This window comes from Jatropha curcas, chromosome 7 (genome assembly GCF_041381405.1).
Source record: "Jatropha curcas cultivar XTBG-Jc1 chromosome 7, XTBG_Jcur_1.0, whole genome shotgun sequence".
NCBI classification, from domain to species: domain Eukaryota; kingdom Viridiplantae; phylum Streptophyta; class Magnoliopsida; order Malpighiales; family Euphorbiaceae; genus Jatropha; species Jatropha curcas.
In genome coordinates this window covers 1,985,734-2,001,777 of record NC_143157.1, presented here as the reverse complement: position 1 = coordinate 2,001,777, position 16,044 = coordinate 1,985,734, and the positions used below count along the sequence as shown (strand labels likewise).

Genomic DNA, 16,044 nt, shown 5'->3' with positions numbered 1-16,044 from the left:
TCGTTCGGTAAAGTAGTGTATAAAATAATTGTTAGTGGATAAGATAGCGTTTCTTAAAATGTTAATCCATCTAATGTTTAGCATTTCCATTTTTAATTAAAATTTTTTCTGACAGTTATATCCTTAATTAACTTATATTATCCTTAATTAATTTATATTAAAATTAGTTTAAAATCTTTTGCTATGGTACTGCAAATCTGCAATTAAGTTAAAAATTACATTATTTTACACAAAAATTTAAATAAAATAATTTAATAATTAATTAATAGAGGAATATATGAGGAAATTGTTTTATCATTTTAGAAATGATAATGATTTCAATTTATATAATTGGACTATACAGTATAAATTGGCATACTTCTTTTTTATAATGAGTTCATTATTATAGTCATAAATTAAAAGTCTAACTCAATATTATTTAAATATCTCTTTTTTTTATTTTAAATTTAACAGCTAATTAAATAATTATTTTTACTGAATGCTTTTACTTTAAATAGTTATATAAACAGCTAATAGCTAATATCTAATAGCTCGTAAAACCATTAAGAGCTACTAAAAAAGCTAGTATCGCCAAACAGACCTAAGAGTTATAATGTCATGATAATCACTAGCTCACTTAGAAAGAATAAACTTAAAAACAGAGAAGAGAATAAACAACCAATTGATGAATCAATAGAAACTCAGTTACAACTCGACGATTAGAATCCTTAAACGAGGTCTGTGGACTTCCACGGGCCTTTATCCCTATTTTTAATTCTTGCATTTGGAATCATGGTAGGAAATAACTAATTTCAAATTTCAATCATTATATTTATTTTTTTTCAAATATTTTTATTTTCTCCTTTAGAATACAAGACTTTATCAATACAATCATTTTAAATATCGAAACATTTATTTTTTACAAACATATATACGAGCTTTTATTTTCTTTATATTATCTACTTCAATTTTCAAGTAGTCATGGAAGCTTAAATCCAAACTCTTTCAAATTTTTGATTAGAAGTCAAGTGAGTTTATTCAATTAAATTAATCTTCTAATTATTTAGAGAAGGTATGCTATTGAATTTAATAATCCATGATTCTATCTCACTCATATCAAATGATTTTAAAACTCGCCTTCAATTTCCTTTTCTTTATAAAAAATATTTCAAAATTTTTTTTCACTTCTACTTTATTTTGTATTGATATAAATTTGATCAGAGCCAATAATTGAAACAAAAGATTTATACAGTGAATCACAACTAATTTGAAACTAAGAGGGTTGCTGTTGTAGGGTGGTTATATCTTACTCTTAAGGAATTAGCATTAATTAAATTAAAATTAATTGATTTTTTTTAAATTTAATAATGTAGTAATAAATGGTAGTCTCTTTGCTTATACATAATTACATATGAGACACATCAGATTAGATAAAACGAATTTATAATCTTATAAAAAATAACAAAAAAGGAGCGGTGATTATCGAGCAAAGCGAAACGGAGAGAGCGCTCTCTCTCTATTTCTTCACCATCGCTGTTTCTTTCTCTTTCTCTTTCTCTTTTTCTTTCTCACTTTCTGTCTAATTATTTTCTCTCTCTCTCTCTCTAGAAATTCGAAGAGAGTGAAATCTAGGGTTTCATTTCTTTTTCTTCGCTAGATATAATCTAGGGTTAGGTTATACAATAAAAGGGGAAAAAATCGAAGGGATCTCGATCTCTGATTAAACCAAGAAGAAGATGAGCTTGGATTCGGTCCCTTCGAACACACATGGAAACCTTGATGAGCAGATTAATCAACTCATGCAGTGCAAGCCCTTATCTGAGCAAGAGGTACTTATTTAAATCTCTTCAATTTTCCTTATTTCATGGGTTCTCTTCGCTTTTTGTTTTCCCTTTTTTTCTTTTTTGTGGTTGGTTTCATGGAAATTGTTTGGATCCAGGTTGGTTTATTTGGGTTGCGTTTGGGAATTTGCTCATTTCCTGGTTTTTTGGCCTCTTGCGTAGAGTGATCTGTAATATTTGTTGATTGAGGTCAATTTAGAGGGATCTGAATGTGTTAATCTGAGGGGATCAGGGAGTTCGGAGCAGATTTAGCTGTAAAAGAATTAGATCCGTTGGTGGGTTTCGTTTTGATAGCTTGAAACTGTAGTTTAAAAGGGGTAATTGGCACGAGGCTAATGTTTTTTATTATTAGATTGGACTCCTTAAGGTTTTGTAACCAAGCTTGCTTATCAATGTCTTGCTTTAACTTCAAATTGTGTGCCTTTTTTGTACAATTATTTATGTAAGTTGCTGGAGATTGATTTTTATGTGTATTAATGTGGAAAAATCTTCTTGGGTTTCGAGATATTTACTAAAATGCCAAAATCTGGGACATTAATTGAGTTAAGGTATGCGTCTGGTTCAAGAAGTATCTTTTCCTCTAGCAGTTCCTTCCTTTGGTAGTGATTTTCCACCTTTAATTGCTTATCTTTAGCAGAAAATTATCTACAAGCTTTGCAGTATTGCCCTTTTCAGATTCTTTAATACTAAAATAATTTTCTGGTATAATTTTATTTGATGTCTGCCTTCAACTGACTGCTGTGGTGGATTGATTTTTATGTGGATTAATATGGACAAATCTTCTTGGGTTTCGAGATATTTACTAAAATGCCAAAATCTGGGACATTAATTGAGTTAAGGTATGCGACTGGTTCAAGAAGTATCTTTTCCTCTAGCAGTTCCTTCCTTTGGTAGTGATTTTCTACCTTTAATTGCTTATCTTTAGCAGAAAATTATCTACAAGCTTTGCAGTATTGCCCTTTTCAGATTCTTTAAGACTAAAATAATTTTCTGGTATAATTTTATTTGATGTCTGCCTTCAACTGACTGCTGTGGTGGAGCGATTGCTGCGCTGCCTTATCTTTTTGATTAGAAGATCTGTAGGAATGACTCTTCATAGCATATTTATATTGTCACTTTCTCTTTATATCACCCCCTGATGAGTATGGGTAGAAACTGATTGTCCACAGATGATGTGGGATAGGCTGTACAACGACCCAGTAGATCTGATGAATTTAATGAATCTAAACTTATCCTGCTCAAGGAGGGTGGCCGGCATCAACATGTTGGAGAAAATGAAAAACTGAATTTTGGTTATGGCTTTGGTTTTTTTATATGAGGATTTCACACCTTAAGCAAACTGACAACATTTTGATTTTCATCGAAATGGCTGTTTCCTGATTCCTTTACATATAAATTCACATGAAAAAGGTGTCCAGAATGAGTCTTCTAATCTCTCTCGCATGTCTCACTCTCGCTTCTTCAAATTGAAACTCATTTATTCTTCGGTGACATTCCTTCCTCTTTTTGTTTCTTACTCTCTTTCCTAAATTCAGTCTCCTTCTGGAATCAAATTTTAATCAGTCCCTTTAAGATCAAAAGCAGTGAAAACACGGTGATCTTAATCAGTGGAGAATTTACTAGTATTTAGGAGCTTAATGTATGATATGAGTTTAATGGATCTGAAAAATGGTAAGCAACCTCCATTGGCTTTTCACTGATTAATATAGAAACTTATTATTATGCATATCTGGATTTGGAGAAAGCTAAGGTTGTTAGGAGTTCTATTCGGATTTTACGATTCACGATTCAAATCCTACAATTTGATTCAATTTGATTCAATTTTCATGCTAGACGAGTCGAATTTTATGGGTGAATCGGTACTCATCGTGAATCTAACGATTCATGCGATTTGAATTATACAATTTGAGTCGATTCTCACGATTCTCTTACCTAACAAAACAAGTGGAAAAAGTCAATATAGAGAAAAAAGAGCAAGAGAATATAGTTATATTAGAACATGAAGATCATGAAGAGCTTGAATTTGGAAATGATAATGAATAAAATATGGATTTGGATAGGAAATTTTAATGGCTTGATGGTTTTACTTTGTTGTTATTTTCAAATTTTAATTTCATAGTCTGATATTTTGAACTTGACAACTACAAAAGTCACTAAGTTCTCTTTCATTTTGTGTTTAGTAAATGATTTGGAATTGAAATTTATTTAAATACATTATTGTTAGTTAAATTTGTATCTTTTGATAAAATCAATGGAACTGTATCCATAAATATATATGTATTTATTTTTAATTAATTTTGAAAAGTTATAATGAATTTTACAATTTGATTCTTGATTATTAAATTTCGATCCTCGATTCGATTTGAGATTTGACAGCTATGGTTAAGAATTGTTGCTAACTTTGAAAAACTCTTGAGGAACCTAGACAGAACAGCAGAGATATAATGGTTGGTCCTTTTTGTCTTTTTTTTTTTTTTTTTATTTTCTTTATTATTTTTGTATTTTTCTTAGGTGACTTGGTAGAGGGCGGTGAAGTGTGAACCATTTCCCTGTTGTTTGCTATATGTTGGACAGTCAACTTAGTTCTATGACTTACTTTTGATTTCCGTATCTTATGTTATTCATATGGTCAATTTTGTTTGAAAAAAATGTTTAAGAGTTGAAATCTGGTTAGAAATGGTTGTCTTCAAGCTTAAATGCTCTTCCAAAACCTCTTCGGTTTCAATTTCCCCTGAACTTGAGGTGGTATCAGACTAACTAACCTAACATGTCACTGCAACCTTCATGCAACTCAACATCACCTTGAATGTAATGAAAACTGACATGTTGCAGGTACGAATGACCTGGTGCACATGCACCCCTACTGGGTGGGGGCATGGTATTCTATTATCGTATGAACTAGCAGCATGCTTCCTATCATACAGCACTAAGCCTTGACTCCAAACTAGTTGGGGTTGGCTATATGTATCCTTTATTTCCTTCCCGCTCTGTATGTCATTAAGTCTTCACTAGTATCAGCAGGTTGTAGATCTTTTCAGACTACTTCCCTCCATGTGATTTTAGTTCTACCTCTTCCCTATTTAGCTCTATTCACCATCAATAGCAGCATGCAGGCTATTAAATTTTCAAAAAAATTGTCTGCTAATAAGATGTTCGCTGTTCCTAAATGAGAGCTTTTATTTACAGCTTGTATTTTATCATATCAAATGTTGATACGTATGGCATTGTGTTTTTCACTTCTCCTTTTGGCTTTTATCACTTCTATTCATTTATTTATTTAAAGAAACAGTTTTCTTAATGTAGAGTAGAATATCTACTATTTTTGCTTTAAATTGGGGATAATTTTCATTGTTACTTTAATGGTTTAGGTGAGGGGATTATGTGAGAAAGCTAAGGAAATTTTGATGGAAGAAAGCAATGTTCAGGTACTCTTTTTTCTATTCGTATTTCTTTGTCGTGCTACTTTTTTCGCCTGTGAATGCAATTTTATATGTCTGTGTGGGCTCATATCTTGCTATATTCTATTTTCTCTATGAAATTTGTTGCACCATTAATGTTTGATGTTGAAATGGATGTAGTCTATACTGTATTGCTGCTATCAGGGCTTAAATTGGATAAAAGTCACTGGTCATATAATCTCTGATCCTGGTGGTTCATTTTATGTTAAATTTTATATTTGCTCTGTTATGTTGTACAAGCTGTCAGTTTATCATGATAATGCTGCTAATCTTTTAGGCATTCTGCTTTGCAGCCTGTTAAAAGCCCCGTTACAATATGTGGTGATATCCATGGTCAATTTCATGATCTGGCTGAACTTTTTCGAATTGGTGGAAAGGTAGATTTTCTGATTAAGGCAGTACCTACTGTAATATTTGCTGAGGAATTGGTTATAGATTTGATTCTGTTATTAGTGTAGACATGACCATGGTTCGGTTCCAAACCGGAAATGAACCGGAGCCAAACGGTGGTCAATGGTTCAAGGTTCCAAACCGTAAACGAAACTGGCGGTTTAAGTTGGGAATTAAAAAACAAGCGTTTCCTGTTTGAAACCGTTAAAAAAAAAAAAAAAGAAAATATCTCATTTCACACTTGATTTTTAATTGTTAAATTAATTTTATTTTCATCATTAAATGCAGTAACTTTACCATCATCTTAAAATTTATTAATATAAATATAACTTATAAATTATAAGTTGAAAAAGAGAAAAAAATTGCTCATTAAAATATTTTTAATTTAAAGCTTTTACCTTTTATAATATATATTTTTTACATATAAATTAAACAATATTTATTTAAGATTTATTTTTGACTCTTAAATAAATAAAAAGACATTTTTCTCCCTTATAACGGTAAAAAAAGGGCAATTTGAAGGGTATTTTTTGGAATAAAACTTTATATTGTAGTTTTTTTTAACTCTTAATGTAGTTAGAATGATGTTTTGCCCCTTCATAATGGGAAAAAAAGAGATACTTGAAGGGTATATTTTGGAATAAAAAATTCATATTATGATATTTTTTGTGAATTGTTAAATAAAATTGAAGGATATTTTTATCCTTTATAACGGTAAAAAAAGGGAAAATTTGAAGGGTATTTTTATGAATAAAAATTTATATGTTAATTATAAATACCTTAATAATCGTCCCTTTTTTTCACAATATCAATTCTTTTTCTCTAAACTCCATTGAATTTCTCCTATCATTTCTTTTATCCTAATTTAAATTTATAGAAATTAAATACTAGTAAAGAATTTTAAATTTATGTTTTGTGTAGTTATGATTTTTTAATAAATTTTAAAACTATTAATTTACTCTTTTTAGTCTTTTTCTTTAATTTAATACTGTTATTTGTTATTAATTTCTTATTTAGCTAAAAAAAACTGAAAAGGTTGAAAAGAGATGATCTAAATTCGGTTCTAACCGGAAACGGCGGTTTTAAAACCGTCTTTAAAACAATCTAAAAGCGTTCGGTTCTGGTTCAACCTTTTTTGAAACTGAAACCGGCAGTTTTAGAATCGAAACCGGCGGTTTTGAAACCGTGGTCATACCTATATTAGTGTGCTTTTTCCTTGTCTTTTTATGAATTAGCTATTACAAGTACAACCCTCTCTTTATTTTTCTTTTTTCTTGATTTTTTTCCCCTTAATGATTACAAGTAACTCGAAACATTTTCACTGGCTTTTTAATGTCATATTTTCTTTTCCAAACAGTTCATATTTTCTCTCCATGCTATGTTTGCATTGCACCTGTTTAAGTTAATGGTCATTCTCTTAGGTTTCCTTTCTCAAGTTTTCATATTCTTCTCTTCTTTTTTTTTTTCTCCTATAACCTCATTATATTTTAAGTTGATGGTCATTCTATTATCATTTCTCTCTCTCCTTTTCAATTCTTCATGTTATTTTCTCCTTGTTTTGTTTTCTAAGTATTACATCCTCATATTTTTCAGCTAATAGTCACTTCTTACATTTCAGAAGGATAGTTTTAAAATTGTTATGCCATTTTGCAGTTTATGGCTTTCTATTTTGACTGTAACTGGACGTCCTTTGGTCTTTATATACTCTTTAATGCTTGCAGTATGAGTTTACTAATTGATGTATTCACATAATCACGTTTGTAATTATGTAGTTATTTCTTGTTATGTTTTGTTTGTGATAGTGTCCAGATACAAATTATTTGTTCATGGGAGATTACGTAGACCGAGGCTACTATTCAGTTGAAACTGTAACGGTACATATTCTATCTTTTAGTTCCAACTCTTTTTTTTTTTTTTTTTTTTTCCTTCTTAAATGCAATATTTTGCTCCATTTTAGCCCTTCTTTCCTTTGATAATATTTTGTAACATACACGAATATATTCTGGAATTGTAAATAGAAATGTGTCCCTAAAATCTTTCATTTCGAATGGGGAACATAATATAATATGTAAGTGATATAATTTTTGATTGAAAAGAATTTTGGTGTCACCCTGAGATATGAGGTGATGTCTTCAACCTGCATGCATATTTATTTGCTCTCTTATTGGCTTTACTTACTTTACATGGTTAAGATTTTGTTGTTCTCTTGTCCTTGTCCTCGTCCTCATTCACATGTCAAATTAAGATTCATCCTTGAGTGTCTTGTGTTCCTGTCCTGAGCTTAGAATGTGGATGTTGCAGCTTGATTCTCTTATTTATAGCTTGGGCTCTTGAGTTACAGACGCCCACACTCGTGCTAGTATCAGTCCAAACCTACTTATTTGTGGTAGCCCTAGTTTATATGTTCTGCAAGAAAAAAAGGACCCGAAGCTTGAACTATAATCCTATCTAGAATTTACCTTTAGAGTGTACCAGTGAAGCTTATCACAGTTGGAAATAGTGGTCGTAAGCAGAATGGAGCTTCATAGTAGTGCACAAAGGTTTTAATTTGTTGCTTGTGTGCTGTGGCATAGAGATGGATGGTTAGTTTTGTTGGCCATGTATGCTGTTGATTTGGTGGAATAGTTGATTTATGCAAAAAAAAAAAAAAAAAAAAAAAAAAAAAGAAGAGAAAGAAGGGAAAAAAAAGATTCGCGTTTGTTATTTGGATTGTTAAATGATATAATATTTGTAATTGATAATACTATTTGTTTCAATGTTGGAGTTGATTTACATTCCATTGATTTTTCTTGGTACAAATTGTACTCGTGAAGGCCCCCCAGATTAGAAGAGAAAGCATTGGGACTAAATGATGACAGAAAGTCACCCTGCAAAATTCCTTTATTCTGTCCATTGGATTTTGGTCCTGATTTACTTCATGCTTTATCTTCTACTGCAAACTGAATTGACTGGTTAATTTATATATTCAGCTCTTGGTAGCCCTGAAGGTGCGCTATCCTCAACGAATTACTATTCTACGGGGAAATCATGAAAGTCGTCAGGTGTGCTTCAGATTGTATTTCCAACAATTCTCCTAGTTTGGCTTGAGAGAGCTTATATGGATCTGTAGTTGGAGTCCCTTCTCAGATGGGCTCTGAACTGTAACATATAATTTACTCAAATCTTATTTGAACTTTGACTTTACATGCATTTTTAACTGTCTAGTCTCCACAAAAATACTGTTCCAATGATGGATTTCTTTTTATTGTTTCAGATTACTCAGGTTTATGGCTTTTATGATGAGTGTCTACGGAAGTGAGTTCCTTTGAAACCTTGATGATGTGATAACTTCTATTTAGCTTGAGATATTTCATGATAACTGGGTTTTTGTGATTGCCTTGATGTTCTGCCTGTTATTTTGCATAAACATAATAATTCCTTTATGAGAATTGTGGTTGATGTATTGCTTATGTAGTGGTGAAAGTTAATGAACTAAAATAGAAATGTGGCAATGAAAGGGAAATTTGTAATAGATAAGTAAAAAGGTGAAAGGAAATTATGAAAATTGACTAATTACATATACAGGGAAAGGTGATAAATACTCTAATTTCATTTCAGTTATTTTTACCATTTGTATCAGTATGATATTTCTTTGTCATGTATTCATTCTGTTGGATTGTTTCCTCTTAATTTCCTCATCTATTCATATGTTGTAACTGAAAATTGCCATGGCCAAATTGTCCTCCGGGTCTCAAAGTAAGCCACATAACATTATCAAATTATACTTTACCACTTGAGATTCTTGAAATGCTAAGTTTTTAACTCTAAGCAGTTGCATTTTATTACCAGCCCCTTTTAATAAAAGGCTTTCTTAAATAGGCTCTGTGTTTAAAGAATGACATGTTTGATAAATGTTGTGTATTTATGCATGGACTTTGTTTAATGTTGTAAATGCACGTTATTAAATGAGTGTATTTCGGTATAATCTTAGATCATCGTTAAGGAAGTAACCTTGTGGTGCAATTTAAGACTATTCTAATTTATGATATTAATGAACAGCTTTATTCATATTTTATTATTCACACAACACAAGCATGCATAATAATAATTTTTTTTTTTTTTTTCGCAGGTATGGCAATGCCAATGTTTGGAAGATCTTTACAGATTTGTTTGACTATTTTCCACTGACAGCCTTGGTTAGTATACTGGAGGCAAAATAACTATTAAATTTTAAAGTTATTTTACCTATAATGATTTAATGTTTTTTAAGTTACTATATATTCTGTTTCTGTGGAGATCCTATGTTTATGCCATATGAATTCTTTATTTTATTTTAAAGGTTGAATCAGAGATATTTTGTCTCCATGGTGGACTATCCCCCTCCATTGAAACTCTTGATAACATACGGAATTTTGATCGTGTTCAAGAAGTTCCCCATGAGGGTCCCATGTGTGACCTTTTGTGGTCTGATCCTGATGATCGTTGTGGTTGGGGTATCTCACCGAGGGGTGCTGGATATACCTTTGGCCAAGTAATTAAATTCTTTTCTTTCCAAAGCTTTTATCAGTTTATCTGAGATCAAGGATTTTCAGAATGTGCTAATATTTATGTTGTTCTAGGACATATCTGAGCAATTTAACCACACAAACAATTTAAAGCTCATTGCTAGAGCCCATCAACTGGTTATGGAAGGATACAACTGGGGTCATGTAACTACTTTCATTTGGCACTTCTGCTTTTTCTGCTTTTTCTGCCTTTTCTGCTTGAGCTTTTGAAATTCACTTGATTGATTATTCATGTTTTGACAGGAACAAAAGGTTGTTACCATATTTAGCGCACCGAATTACTGTTATCGGTGTGGAAACATGGCATCCATATTGGAAGTTGATGATTGCAAGGGTCACACATTCATTCAGGTTGGTCTTTCTGATATTTTGGCATATGTTGTTGCTCAGTTTTGATGTAAAACCACATATTGAAACTTTTTTAACCTATGACCAGTTTGAGCCGGCTCCAAGGAGGGGAGAGCCAGATGTTACCCGAAGAACACCTGATTACTTCCTATAATGCAAGTTGGGATAAGTAATTGAATACCCCTGGCTAGTGCCTCCTAGCTGGTTTAATTATTGAGGGCTTTTTCAAATTTAAGATTATAATTGGGCTATGGTGATTGAAAAGCATGTACAATGGGCAGTTGAGGCTTCCTAGGCTAGAGGATGGTTTAGTTTCCACAAAGAGGAAGCAATGAAGCTGGCGATGCAATTGCTGCATATGTACCATTTCCAGCAAAACAATGTGGCATCTTTCATCTCATTTCTTTGATTTTCATTTTTGTTCCATTTTCTTTTTTTCTTTTTTCTGTAGAAGGGATGGTTGTTTGGGGTATGGGGATATGTAGAGGGACAATGAGTTGACCTGTAATGGTGCTTCTATTTTTATTTTTATTTTTCACTCCTGTAGTTCTAATCAAGTGTTCTCCAATATGAACTTCCATTGTTTTCTATGTAGTTTGACCCTTAACATTCTATGCTATGCTATTTTATGTATATTTATTTGCAGGTACAACCAACTATTTTGCTAATCTTTTCTGTGCACAACATGATTGCTACTCTTTTATGTAAACAGGGATTGGAGATTGATTGTGGAGTTGGTAAATAGGAAATCTAGCAAGTTCTGTGATGCGCATAGAAGGCCAAAAGGTTAATTAGGTTTGTTGTTCACAGAGTGCTAGAATGGAAAATTTCTTCTAATTTAGAAATTTTAGATTTAAATTCTTTCCAACAAGGGCGTTTGTGAGCATTATTTAGAAGCCCTCTTGCTATCTCATTGTGTTGCTTATTTAAGGTTGGTCATAAATATAAGCCTGCTTGTTCTTTAATTGCTAAATCAAGGCTCTCTTTCAAGCTTGTTAAAGCTATGTAATGTACACTCAGGGCTTAGATTCTTTTTTTTTTTTTTTTTTCTTCCTCCTAAATTAACAATTCGGTAATTGGGTCTGTGAGTCGCAAATTCATGATATTTTTTTATCATCATTATTATTATTATCATTTTTTTTTTGCACATGATATTTTTTTTTGCACATTCTCATTTTTTATAAGAAAAATAATGAAATTTGGCAATTAAAGGGATGGAAAAAATTTTCGAACATAAATAAATGGAAGACATTGAAACATAATGATTATTTTTCTTGGTTTATTTTAATTTTTAGAGTAGAAAATTATTAATGAATTATGTAATTACTTCTAGAAGAAATCAAATAGCATTAATTTGTGTTGATTAATTAGGAAAAATGGAGAATTTCTAATACCCATTTGATTGCTAAGGGACTATGCAATTTACATGAATATGTCCAAAATGCAACAACAATCAAAATAACAAACATTCAATTGACGTCTTGATTGGAGCGGTAAACGAATTCAAATTCATAAGGGTGAGAATACAAATTTGATTCCAAAAAATACACTTTGCTGAGAGAAGTGGCAGAACCACACATATAATCGAGAGAGTGCATATGCACCACCTGACTTGAAATTTTTTTTTTAAGTGCACCCTTAATTGTTATATTTATAATTTGTGAGCCCCCTTAAATTACTTTGAATGCCTTTTTAAATATATAAAAAATTAAGTTGATGTTCAAGAGAAAAGAGTTAGTTAAAACCGAAAGGCTTATTGTTTGTCTATTAATATTCACTTATGAAGTTAGTGTTAATTTTACTTGTCGCCGCATCGATCGTAAGATAAAATATTTTTTTATAATGAAGATTGTGAAAAATCGATTGTTTAATCGAATATAAAATATCTGGATGAATGATAGATGTATTTAATAGTATTGACAATGAGCTAATTATTTAGCTGTTTCAAGATATAAACTCACCTAGAGGACGATTGAGATTTTAAAAAAAAATTCATATAATTGTTTTTTATTATGAATGGAAGTGGTAGCTCTTTATTATATAGTTCAATTTATTTTTAAATTTTTTATACTAAAAAATAAATATTACACGTTAAGTGTCTTTCTCGACCCTAGGGTCTTAGCTCCTCCACTGATTAAAAGGAATAAAGACCTTTACACTTTACCGTTCGAGAGAGATTATACGTTTGTTCAGAGTACCATTGAGGAAAATATTGTCATTGAAGGATCAAAGTCGGTGATGTTTGAGCTCTAGTGTATGCTAAGGGCAAAGTGAGAAGCTTTTTGGTCCTTCCAACGTAAGCTCTTTTTGTCAAATTGTCATAATCGTTATCCTCAATTGCATCTAATATTTCTCTGTACAGCATCAAGCATGACCATACCTGCACATCACAATTCAATACTCAGCTTCTACACACTAACACATTCAATTTTTTTATTTTTTTGAAAAATCACTAAAATATTTAATTTATCTATACATTCCTCATTTTTATTATTGTTATTTTTGGTCATCATATGCTTGGCTTTGTGGTAAGTTGTATTCTTGTCAGGACGATCGTTTAGTCAGTTTGATTAATTAGTGTAAACTAAATGAATTATAATTTTTATAAGGAAAATAAAATCATTATAGAACTAAATTGAACCAACTCGATTTGATTCTGTTTAATTTTTCAAATTTGACTAATTTTTTAGTTACATCGGTTTGATTTTAAGACTAGTAAATTTTTCATTTCTATATAATAAAAATGAAAGATGAAAAATAATTTTTTAAAAATATTATACGCATATTATTTTTTGTCCTTAATTAAAAGTATACATAATGCTTCAAATATTCTAAACTTTTAGTTCTTATCCGTACATTATTATAATTTCTATATAAATATTCATGTAGGGTATATGAACAAATTAATTTTTTTTCATATTGTCTTCAAAACTTCTTTTTTTTTTTTTTTTTTTTTTTTTTTTTTTTTTTAATTCCTCTATTTTTTAAAGTCTTTATAATTAATAAACCAAGCAAATGAAATTCATTATATATACCGGCCAACGGCTAGCCTTGTCTAGCTGCGAGGCTCCCTCCTCAGCAAGATTGAAGTAATATCTTGCTCTTGCAATCTGCTGCTTCATGAACTCTCTCCACCCATCACTCACTTTTCTCGCAAAAACATCTTTATCACATAATCCAAATTCTGCAAGTTCGTCCTGTGGAAGATAAACTCTTCCTCTCAATGCACTGTACAAACAAACACAATATATAGTTTCGATCAGTCATGGCACGGATTTTTAACGAGTGAACTATTATTTAATCTTCTTAGCACATACACTAGTTAAAACTTTATTTTCATAATTTAATTATATAATCCCTAAATTTTATTTCCGTTACCTTGCTTAATCATTCCGTTAAAAATTTACTGTTAGTCACAAAGATTAATAAATAATTTAACAAGAACCAAATCGAAGGACTATATAATTAATTTCTTAATTAGGGTCCTAACCATTGTATTTAGTAGTACAATCAGGAGATTTTCATCCTTTTGAGATATTTTTACATCTCACATAACTAGCATGTGCATTAGAAGAAATTAGTGTGCAAGTGAAGTTAAAAAAAAAAAAAAGAAAAAGAACTTACTCCTCTCCCACGTCTCGGAGAATGTTAGTGAGCTGATTTCCAATACCCAAGAATAGAGCAGAATTATAGACAGTTTGAGGAGAAAGAGAAGATTCTGGAGCTATTCCCATTACTGGTACAGTCATTAAGCCAACAGTGCCAGCCACATAATAGCAGTATCTATACAGCTCTTCAAAATTCTCATACCGACATTTCCTTGTGTCCATTCTCATTCCTTCAATCATGTCCCTAAAAGGCTGAAATATATAATTTAAATTTGAGTTTTAAAGATAATGCTTTGTTTGGCAAGTCCATTCCTTCAATCATGTCTAGACTTATAATTTTCCTACGGTTTTTTTTTTTTAAATAATAATTGTCATACGCCGACTATTTTGTTAAATTTGACAGTTTTGACTTTTCACAAAGATTAAAAAATGATTCAATCGCTTCAATTTTATTAGGAAAAATAATGGTAATTGATTAAATTACTCTTTAATTAATATTTAATTGAGATAAAATTTAATGCAGATATCCGGAAAAGAATAAAATTGGAATAAAATGATTAATGCTACTTTTATTTTCTAAGAAGTGTTATGTAATGGGAAAAAAAAGAAAGAAGAAAACTGTTAAATTTAACAGAAACGGAGGAAGTATTTATTAGTGAGTGTGAAAATGGTGAGTTCGGAAAGAGAGAGTTTAGGGAGTTTACCTTAATGTCTAAGGGGAAGTTGAAAACAGTATGAGTAAGAGCAGCATCAAGCATGTCATAAGGGCGGCCATCAAAGATGTCTTCAAGTCTCTCTTCCCATCTATCAAGAACCGCAGAGCTCATATGGACTGCATTTGGCCCATCTACTAATTCATCTGTTCTTCTACACCACACTGCAATATTATATTTACTCCTAAGATTTCAGTCTCAATCGTAATCATGCCATTTTAACTTGATTTTATAAAAATTATAAGTACCACCAATTACATACCATAAATAGCCCATATAGCCTTTTGCCTCTCCTCCGTCATTAGCAAAGTTCCTGCATCAACACAGCACTTAACCATCAATCCTTCTCTTCTTTTTTTTGGCCAGATAAAAAATTCTTAAAAGAAAAAGGATGGTGAGGATTTGAATTCTTAATCTTTTTACACTAACCCAGACACAAACTTTGACTATATGTTTGGTGTGAATAATAAATAAACTTCATATATTCTATTGGTGAAAAAGCATTTAAGAGAAAGAAGAATCATGAGTCCTGAAACGAGATTAGTTTCTTATCTAAAAAGGTGCGAAATACTCGTATAAAAAAAATCATATATAGGAATTAAGGGATAATCTTTCATCACACTCTTTGCGGATGATTATGCATAAATTACAAAAAATAAATGATCTTCCACAAATATATATCGAAAAAAGACTAGTAGAGAAGCTCTAAGGCAAACCTAGATAGAAAGTCTTGGCATATTCAGCACAAATGTTCTTGCACCTCTCATAGGCTTCTTCAAGAAACAAAGGATGAAACTCAGGTTTTCTGCAGGCATTTTGCGTGGCTAAATACTTACTCTGAGACTGTCTCTCAACAATTTCACTTACATGAGGAATGCCTTTTGTTAGTAAAGGAGGAGAGGCAGTAATCTTCGATGATGGCTTATTAGGAGGTGATACGATCACTTGATTAGCTCTTGCCCTTGTAACTATGAATTTGGGTTGCAAAAATTTACCATTGTTTGTTTTGATGAAACAAGGCTTTGCTGCAATAGAAAAGCTTGAGCACATTGCTGCAATAGTAATGTTCTCTCTGTTTCTTTCTTTTTGGCTCCTCGAAAGAATGGGAAGAGCTCAATAGGAAGGATTAAATGGGTTAGAAAAGACTTATTGTAACGATAGAC

At 31.3% G+C, this 16,044-nt stretch overlaps 2 protein-coding genes across 2 annotated transcripts; one reads left to right on the top strand and one right to left on the bottom strand.

Annotated features, from left to right (window-relative positions):
* Window positions 1-1,455: 1,455 nt before the first annotated feature.
* LOC105644337 (serine/threonine-protein phosphatase PP2A catalytic subunit) lies at window positions 1,456-11,193 on the top strand. The gene is made up of 11 exons (XM_012229644.4): window positions 1,456-1,808; window positions 5,189-5,245; window positions 5,572-5,655; window positions 7,471-7,542; window positions 8,638-8,709; window positions 8,922-8,962; window positions 9,777-9,843; window positions 9,987-10,178; window positions 10,267-10,356; window positions 10,456-10,563; window positions 10,649-11,193. Exons 1-11 carry the CDS (start codon window positions 1,716-1,718, stop codon window positions 10,712-10,714), a joined length of 942 nt encoding a protein of 313 aa, XP_012085034.1. The 5' UTR covers window positions 1,456-1,715; the 3' UTR covers window positions 10,715-11,193.
* Window positions 11,194-12,716: 1,523 nt separating this feature from the next.
* LOC105644338 (phytoene synthase 2, chloroplastic) lies at window positions 12,717-16,044 on the bottom strand. Its single transcript, XM_012229645.4, has 6 exons — window positions 15,598-16,044; window positions 15,144-15,194; window positions 14,873-15,045; window positions 14,185-14,420; window positions 13,596-13,788; window positions 12,717-12,940 (listed from the first exon to the last, which is right to left on the bottom strand). The coding sequence occupies exons 1-6, from the start codon at window positions 15,929-15,931 to the stop codon at window positions 12,776-12,778; spliced, it is 1,152 nt and encodes a 383-aa protein (XP_012085035.1). The 5' UTR covers window positions 15,932-16,044; the 3' UTR covers window positions 12,717-12,775.